General features: G+C 41.2%; 1 protein-coding gene across 1 annotated transcript; it reads right to left on the bottom strand.

The window, feature by feature from the left end:
- Positions 1-414: 414 nt before the first annotated feature.
- LOC106567283 (serine/threonine-protein phosphatase 4 regulatory subunit 2-A) lies at positions 415-9,539 on the bottom strand. The gene is made up of 9 exons (XM_014136408.3): positions 9,368-9,539; positions 8,694-8,775; positions 6,697-6,867; positions 6,466-6,559; positions 4,871-4,908; positions 4,648-4,722; positions 2,803-2,940; positions 2,439-2,701; positions 415-2,118 (listed from the first exon to the last, which is right to left on the bottom strand). Exons 1-9 carry the CDS (start codon positions 9,399-9,401, stop codon positions 1,775-1,777), a joined length of 1,239 nt encoding a protein of 412 aa, XP_013991883.2. The 5' UTR covers positions 9,402-9,539; the 3' UTR covers positions 415-1,774.
- Positions 9,540-9,679: the final 140 nt, after the last annotated feature.

The following is a 9,679-nucleotide window of genomic DNA, read 5'->3' on the forward strand; positions in this document are numbered from 1 at the left end:
TAGGCCTAACATATTTCACCAGTTGACTGTCTCCAAATACCCTTTGTTACATCTTTGTAAAGATGAGTAATAGGAATATAAGAAACTATCAAAATTATAGATGTCGGAAGGTGAGGTAGAAAACCCCCTGTAGGACTGACTGTCCTTGTTCCCTATAGTAGAACAATGTGATGACAGAACACCTACCCCTGCCAAGCTCTTCCTGGCTCATGTAATGTGCTGACTGTTTCATAGGGACAGGGATAAGCGTCATTAGCCTACTATGCATGAGTGTCAAGGCCATTTGGAGATACTGTCATAAGATGAAATGATTTCTCTGAAAATGTACAAATAAGGATGTGATGTATTCAAAATATGTATCCATAGTTGGCAAAAGGTATAACTTCCTTGATACAAATGAAGCATACCTCACACTTAATGTTAGCATTTATTGCTTCATATGAATACGGTGTTGAAAGACCAATCTACAGAGACTTTCACAAAGGCAGTGAACATGTATTACAATCTACAAAATCTTCTTTACAGAAATGTTAAAATCCTAATATATAAAAAGGACAGTTGCAGAAACAAGATATGGAAGCCAGTAAACGCTCCAAATCAAAACAAGCTTCCTGTTATTCCATGTGACAGCAGTACCGATCATTTTGTGATGAGATTTAAAGTTGAATTTAGTTGATACGGATGTCTGAAGTTGAAGAAAGATGCCATTCAATTAGAAAGATTGTGATAATTAAAATACCATGTTTCCACATCTTTTGATTAAAGATGCCGTCCCGAATCTTAAGCACAACAAATGAGTAACATATTGTACGATTTGGATTAGTAACATATCATACGAATACAAAAATTAAAAGCAGGATGTAGCATATCATACTAAATGGAAGACAGTACACAAAAAGCAGGGATCAAGTTTGGCTCATGAGCACTGCTTCCAAAACAAATTATACAAAAGATCTGGACCTTCACTTTAAATCTGACAGAAAAATTCCATCTCAGCCAAAACGGAAATGGCAAGCGTTTTTGAAGTGTTTCTCTTAATTTCTGCTTTGGCCACAAATACAAGAATAGGACAAGTTAACAGATTAGCTTTTCAAAGTGAAATTTTCACTGGACAGTTTAAAGCATTTGGATCACAGCTATATCTGTATTGTTCAATCATAGTACATGAGGTGGATTGGTTGCAATCCATGGTTTCTGTATGTTTACTTTGCAAAACTTGCAAACTTGCAGGGCTTCCAGTGGTTTTATGCTACAGATGTCATGGCCCGTTTTCTATACTTTACATTTCAAAGTGCGAAAAACTACCACACTAAAAACAAAACATAGCTGTAAACGGTCACTTTACCCAGGGAAAACAAAAGGCATCCCACAGATCCAGAGAACCTAACTGGGCCGGCCAACATGAAACATTCACCACAGATGAAGATCACAAACACTGAATAATGACTGATCCTTCTACATCACAATGTTAACCAAGCAGCTTTGGAATTGGCATGTAAAATAGCAGTTCATATTAAAATAACAGTGATAAAGGCATTTAATGTGTAAATGAATGCCACAGGCTTGAAAAAAACCTAGCTGGAGGGGAACTTAAATTACGTTTTTAAAATCAGACTGGCCGTCAGGAGGTGGGTGGGTCATAAGGCGTGAGGAGACCCAAGGCCTCATAAAAGGCCCCCCTGTCCTGGGAGACTACAGGTCCACATTGGTACAGAGATCTCCTGGGTGTGTTACAGTATCATACAGTGTAAAATAATGTTGGGTGGCCCTCAGGTTAGTCCTGTTCCATGGGCTCATCTGTGGTCTCTGGGCTTTCGAAACTGTTTTCTGCAGCAGCGCCTTCTGCCGACGACTCAACTTTACTTCTGGGAGAGGAAGATGGGACAGGCTCTTCACTGGGTGCTCCCTCCCCATTGCTGCTACTGACTGGGTCACTGCAATCTCCTTCCCCCTGTTCCTCTAAACGTAGATCCTTCCCTGACTGAGCAAGCTGCCCCTCTGACTGGTCCATGGTGCTGTCACTTTTTAGACTGTTGGTAGGGCCAGACTCAGCCTCTCTCTCTGATGTCTCCGCTGTCTCTTCCTCAAAGGGCTCTTCTGTCTGAGTGCTAGAGGGCTCTGGGGGACAGAAGGCAAGAACACCATTACATCCTTCCATAAATCAATTAATCCAGTTTAACAATGTTATTCTTGGACCCATGTCAAATTTTCCCTTTCACAAGCGTAGGCTGTGTTTAGACAGGCAGCCCAATTATGATATTATTTTCCCACTAAATTTGTCTTTTGGCCAAATCAGACCAGCGCTGAAAAATATCTGATGTGAAAATATGTGATTGGCCAAAATACTAATTAGTGGAAAGAAGATCAGAATTGGGCTGCCTGTGTAAATGCAGCCATATAGTGTTATTTGAAAATGCCCCATTGTTCAAAAAAAGTACCATGATCGTCTGTGGTGAGCATATCAGCAGACTTGTCTTTTTCTTCCTCAACAATGTCTGTTGACGATTCTGGCTTGTCTGATGAGCTTTGGGCAGGTTCAGGACAGGACATCTCCTTGTCTTCCTCCTCATCTTCATCCATGTCTTTGTCAAACTTCAGCCTTTTCACTTCATGGCTCTCTGCCTCCGTTGCATCCTCTTCTGGATGCTTGGTCTTCATCAGACTGCTTTTTGTGGTATTACTTTCCGATACAGAGGAATCACTAAAGAAAGCATCAAAACATCATAACTAGTTGCTAAGTCTTAACATTTATTGCGTTATATTTTGGCTGACAGTCACCTGGCTTCACACAATGCTAGTTACCTGATAGCATGCTCCTCTTGTTCTGTGAGTGGCTCCTTATCGTCTGTGCTGTCAGGGAGACCGTTTGTAGCCAGAGTGGTGGATAGCAATAGCTTTGGTCTGTTCAGTGGCCTTGGGGTGCCTGGTCCATTTATATTCCTACCATAAGGAGAAAATAAATAATCTCTATATGCAAAATCCAATACGCTTTCATTCAATCATATTGTTGCAATTGAATCCAATTATACTGAACAAAAATATAAACGTAACATGTAAAGTGTTGGTCTTATGTGCTGAAATAAAAGTAGCCAGTAATTTTCCATACGCACAGAAAGCTTTTCTGAAAAGTGTTGTGCACAAATGTGTTTACATCCCTGTTAGTGAGCATTTCTCCTTTGCCAAGAAAATCCATCCACTTGACAGGTGTGGCATATCAAGAAGCTGATTAAACAGCATGATCATTACACAGGTGCACCTTGTGCTGGGGACAATAAAAGGCCAAATGTGCAGTTGTCACAACACAATGCCACAGCGGTTTCAAGTTGAGGGAGTGTGCAATTGGCATGCTGACTGTATGAATGTCCACCAGAGCTGTTGCCAGAGAATTGAATGTTAATTTGTCTACCACAAGCCACCTCCAATGTCATTTTAGAGACTTTGGAGGCAGACCACGTGTAACGACACAGGCCCAGGGCGTCCACATCAAGCTTCTTAACCTGCAGGATCGAGTGAGACCAGCCACCCAGACAGCTGATGAAACTGTGGGTTTGCACAACCAAAGAATTTCTGCACAAACTGTCAGGAACAGAGTCAGGGAAGCTCATGTGCGTGCTTGTCATCCCACCAGGATCTGACACCTGACTGCAGTTCAGTGTCGTAACTGACTTCAGTGGGAAAATGCTCACCTTCGATGGCCACTGACAGGCTGGAGAAGTGTGCTCTTCACGGATGAATCCCGGTTTCAACTGTACCGGGCAGATGGCGTCGTGTGGGCGAGCGGTTTGCTGATGTTAACTTTGTGAACAGAGTGCCCCATGGTGGCGGTGGGGTTATGGTATGGGCAGGCATAAGCTATGGACAATGAACACAATTGCATTTTACCGATGGCAATTTGAATGCACAGAGATACCGTGAAGAGATCCTGAGGCCCACTGCCGCAATCACCTCATGTTTCAGCATGATAATGCACAGCCCCATGTCACTAGGATCTGTACACAATTCCTGGAAGCTGAAAATGTCCCAGTTCTTCCATGGCCTGCATACTCACCAGACATGTCACCCATTGAGCATGTTTAGGATGCTCTGGATCGACAGCGTGTTCCAGTTCCCGCCAATATCCAGCAACTTCGCACAGCTACTGAAGAGGAGAAAGACAACATTCCACAGGCCACAATGAACAGCCTGATCAACTCTATGCGAAGGAGATGTGTCGCGCTGCATGAGGCAAATGGTGATCACACCAGATACTGACTGGTTTTCTGATCCACGCCCCTACCTTTTTTTTAAGGCATCTGTGACGAACAGATGCATATCTGTATTCCCAGTCATATGAAATCCATAGATTAGGGTCTAATGAATGCATTTCAATTGACTGATTTACTTGTATGAACTGTAACGGAGTCAAATATTTGAAATCGATGCACGTTGCATTTATATTTTTGTTCAGTGTAATAACAAGGAGATTAACTACACTGTCACCCAGCATATTTGGTATGAGTAAATTACTAAACCTTTTCCCCCTATGTTCAGGGATGCCTGGAATGAAAGACTGCTGGGTTTTATTGGGGTTCCCCACCCATTTTATGTTATAAATGTAGATAAATTGCATAACTGAACATCAACCATTGACAAGTAGGTAGCGCTCACCTTTCTGAATAAATAGAGGTATTGCCAGGGAACATCACTCCATTCATTTTGTTTACACTGGTTGCACCATTTTTCCTTTGAAAGAGGCAGAGTGAGTCAGCAAATCCAGATGACTGTAAGCCTACCCAAATTGATTTGATAGACAGCTTTGAAGCTGACCCCAACTTTAAAGTATGTTTTGCTATAAAAAGTGGTAGGTAGAGAAACATGATATAATACTTACTCTGAGGTAGGATATACACAGCTGACCACCATCACATTCTGCAAAATATAAACAATACCATCAAACTCTAAGCATGTATATTGTTTACAAATACAAGGAATTATAAACTTGTTAAAAATAAGCCATGCGAGAATGCATTATTTATTCAAATTAATACAAGGACATATCTGTGACATTCAACTTTTGACTGGTATTGTCACACTCATTCAAGGGTTTTTCTTTATTTTTATTTGTAGAATAATAGTGAAGACATCAAAACTACGAACACATATGGAATAATGTAGTAACAAAAAAAACAAAAAAAAATGTTCAACAAATCAAAATATATTTTATATTTGACATTCTTCAAAGTAGCCACCCTTTGCCTTGACAGCTTTGCACACTCTTGGCATTCTCAACCAGCTTCATGAGGTAGTCACCTGGAATGCATTTCAATTAACAGGTGTGCCTTCTTAAAAGGAAATTTATGGAATTTCTTTCCTTCTTAATGCTTTTGAGCCAATCAATTGTGTTGTGACAAGGTAGGGGTGGTATACAGAAGATGTTCTTTTATCAAATAGGGCTAAGTCCATATTATGGCAATAACAGCTCAAATAAGCAAAGAGAAAATGACAGTCCATCATTACGTTAAGACATGAAAGTTAGTCAATATGGAAAATTACAAGAACTTGAAAGTTTCTTCAAGTGCAGTCGCAAAAACCATCAAGTGCTATGATGAAACTGGCTCTCATGAGGACCGCGACAGGAAAGGAAGACCCAGAGTTACCTCTGCTGCAGAGGATAAGTTCATTAGAGTTACCAGCCTCAGAAATTGCAGCCCAGATAAATGCTTCAGAGTTCAAGTAAGAGACACATCAACATCAACTGTTCAGAGGACACTGCGAAAAATCGGGCCTTATTGGTCAAATTACTGCAAAGAAACCACTACTAAAAGGAGCAATGGACATTAGACCGGTCGAAATATGTCCTTTGGTCTGATGCGTCCAAATTGGAGATTTTTGGTTCCAACCGCCGTGTCTTTGTGAGACGCAGAATAGGTGGAACGGATGATCTCCGCATTTGTGGTTCCCACTGTGAAGCATGGAGGTGGTATGATGGTGCTTTGCTGGTGACACTGATTTATTTTCCAAGACTGTTGGAAAAGCATTCCTAAAAGAAGCTGGTTGAGAGAATGCCAAGAGTGTGTAAAGCTGTCATCAAGGCAAAGGGTGGCTACTTTGAAGAATCTCAAATATTGTTTAACATTTTTTAAGTTACTACATGATTACATATGTTATTTCATAGTTTTGATGTCTTCACAATTATTCTACAATGTAGATAATAGTTAAAATAAAGAAAAACATTTGAATGAATAGGTGTGTCCAAACTTTTGACTGGTACTGTAGGTATCCTTAATAGGGTGAGTACCCTGGGGGCGTATTCATCGCGCCGATTCAGTTGCAAAAAGTTTATTAAAACAGAAGCAAACTGAACGAAAAGTGGGAAGGACGTACCTGAATTTGTCCAATAGAAACTCCCATCTTGGCTAAAGATCACACCTCATATTTAAAAAAACCATTATGATAAACAATCTCAGAAACAGTGATGATACTTACCTTCTCCACTCCCCTGAGGAACTTGTCTGTTCCAGTGTAGTTCCTCTTAGGGTCAGTAAGTAACTCACAGAGACGCTGGATGGTGAACGGAATACTGGAAAAGATAGTCAAAAAGGTATACTTTCCTCACGAGGCTGTACACAAGGCTACACAAAGGCATACTGGTAAAACAGGCATTAAAGGGAGACTTTTTATTAAATGTTTCAGCACTGGACAGTGGAGGACACTCACCCGTTGTACCCATCTACAATTTTGAGAATCCTTTCCTTCATCTCCTCAAAAGGAATGTACTCCACATTAGGATTGGATGGACCTCGCTGGTCTGGCGACGAGGTTCTGAAGTCATCCATTACTTTCTCAAGTTTAAACAGGAAATAACTTTTGAACTGTGACCATGAAATCCTGTAAGAGGAGAGACCAAAAAGTTATCCTCTCTTGGTCCGACACCTGAGGGGTTTCCTACGAAGCAGGTTTGAGGAGTTAGCGAGGTAACTTTGGTCAACAAAGTTCAACTCGGGATAACCGGTCATACGAAAGTGGCTCACCTTTTAGCCAGGCACATTCAAATGGCGCAACGAATCCTTCTCTGGGGCAGGCTAATTCCACTTACTCTGAATGAAATGACTGAGCTGTGAGTTGAGGACCAATGAAATCAGATTCCCTCCCTCTTGCAAAGATTGCATCATCCCCTTCATTTGAGGAAGACGACTGATTTAAGAAAATATTTAAGAAAATGTTTGTATATAAAAAAATATATATATCACAGTAATGACAGAATGCATTTTAAACTTCACGCAATGTAACACCAAAGACAGCATTAACTATGAGTCATAAAATAAAGATGGCATTTCTAAAAGCCTATTTCACACCACAGCCTGCTGAATTTGCAAGATATCCTAGTTAATTTTCATTTTGGCACACATGAAAATGTAGGACCTGACTCGCCCATGGATTGAGGCTTCATCATTGTCTCAATTAAGAGTTTGGTGTTCGACTAGCCATGTACGACATACACGCGCAGTTACAAGACTGCTAGAGTTAGCAGCAGGCGGACAAGCAATATCCACCGTCATAGTATGGATGAAGCCGAGGACTTGTCATAGACCAGCACCACTACCACTCTTGTCAAGAGGGTGCAACAGTATCTACTTCCTAAGGCGGTTGAAGAAATTCTGCATGCCGCCCGGTTGCATCACAGCCTGGTAAGGGAATTGCTCTGTACATGACTGCAAGGCCCTCCAGTATATCACTGGGACCGTGTCTCCACCCATCCAGGACATCACTCGAAATGGTGCCTGAGGAAGACACACAGCATCAAGGACCTCCCCACCCACCCCAGCCACAAGCTGTTCTCTCCTTTACTGTCAGGCAGACCGTTTCTATCAGACCTCATGCTCTGATACTGTCTCTGAGCCTGTTGGTATCTACAAGCCATCAGAGTGCTGAACACTTGAACTGACCACCTGCTCTGATTCTGTGCACATCATAACTGCTGCTACCAGACTTACTATACTGCTTAATTTCTACATCCCCAATACACATGTAAATATTGTATTATAAATTGTGCATTCCTGTATTATACTTATGCTAAAAAAAATGTATTCTATTCTACTGCCATTTACTTTGTTTGTATTTACTTGCAAGAACCTGCAAGTAAAAATTTCGATGGGCGATGCAAACCATGCGTATCAAATACATACGACTAATAAAACTTGAAACATGGCAGTAATGTGAAGCTAACTGAAGCTGGTTAGCTTTAGAAAACCCAGAGTAGATCTAGCTTGCTTCGTGGGATTCCTCTCTGGTTGCCTAGCCCATTCATAGAGGCCAAAGAGGCCAAGTACCTTTAGCGCCTATTGATGAAGGTCTCTTCTTCCAAGGGGACCTTTGTTAAGAACCCCGACGCTTGCTCTAAATGTTAACATGTATCGCTTGCGGTACGGTTTTGGAACAAATCTTTCATATTTGCGAGAATTTTATTTTTAAACAAAAATGTAAAAATTACTGCACACCTTCATAGCATAAGGCTGCTTTGGTCCAATATTGGGTTAACTTCAGTCTCCTCCAACAAGACCTTGGTTTTGGTAGCATATCCAGAAATACATTTCAGCAATAAGACTAGCCATGAGTTGTAATTTACCCGCCTGTGTATTTCTATACTGAATTGACACATTGTCCATTCAATAGAAAATCGACTGGCACTTGAGGCTTATTTCTTAGACACTCACATCGTTTCTCCCGTTTTGGCGACATGAGACAGAAGTTGATCCAGGGCAGGACAGGCATCTTTCTTCCCTTTCTTCTCAAAGTCTGAACGTAGATATAACAAAATAGAAAACACTTATTCAAGTATGTACAGCGTTGTAGTCCAGGGCACCGTCAGGAAGAATTAGCTGCACGGCAACCACAGGCTTTAAATAGCTAGCAAGCTACAACCATAGAATTAGGATAGCTACTAATTTCATAGGATCACCATGGCTGCAACTACCACAGTCGCCACTAAATAACGCTAACTAACTACAGTAGTTAACGCTAGTAGCAAATAAACGAGCTAACTAAACTAGAACACTTAACGTTAGCTATCAAACTGTGGTCAACATAAACTATAGCGACCTGCTAACGTTAACTAGACTAGGTACAAAATGTAACTAAGTGGGTGAAATAGCTTCAAGTCAACACACACATCAATATTGAATTATACATGTAGTTACGCTATCAAAATAAAATAGGCCTAGAGAGCTAAGTTAGTCAGCTAACAATTTCGACTGCTAGCCACAACTAGCCAAGTTATCCATCCATCCAATGAGATAGCAAGCTAACTGGAATATATGCGGTTACAGTAAACTTGTCAATTCCAATAACGTTACAGATACGGAAAAACAGCTAAAGTAAGTTGACTTACCCGTGAAAGCCTCCAAAAGTGTGCCAATTTCCATGGTTGTAACGTAAAGTAGCCTATGGCAACTGATATCCCTTACAACAGCAACAGGAAACAGAAGAAAATAGCATTAGCTTCCTTAGCTAGCAACAACACATCCAGGTAACACACTTGCTAGCTACCCACTCAAGTGCACATGTCCGGGGGGGGGGGGGGGGGGGGGTGGTGGTGGTGGTGGTCTTCTACTTCTTCTTCGGCGGTCCGCAAACAATCGTTAGAGGTGTATGCCGCCATCTACAGTACGGGTGGTAGACTACAGAAAAAATATCCACTCTA

The sequence above is a fragment of the Salmo salar genome, chromosome 13 (genome assembly GCF_965601325.2).
Source record: "Salmo salar chromosome 13, fSalSal1, whole genome shotgun sequence".
Classification (NCBI taxonomy): domain Eukaryota; kingdom Metazoa; phylum Chordata; class Actinopteri; order Salmoniformes; family Salmonidae; genus Salmo; species Salmo salar.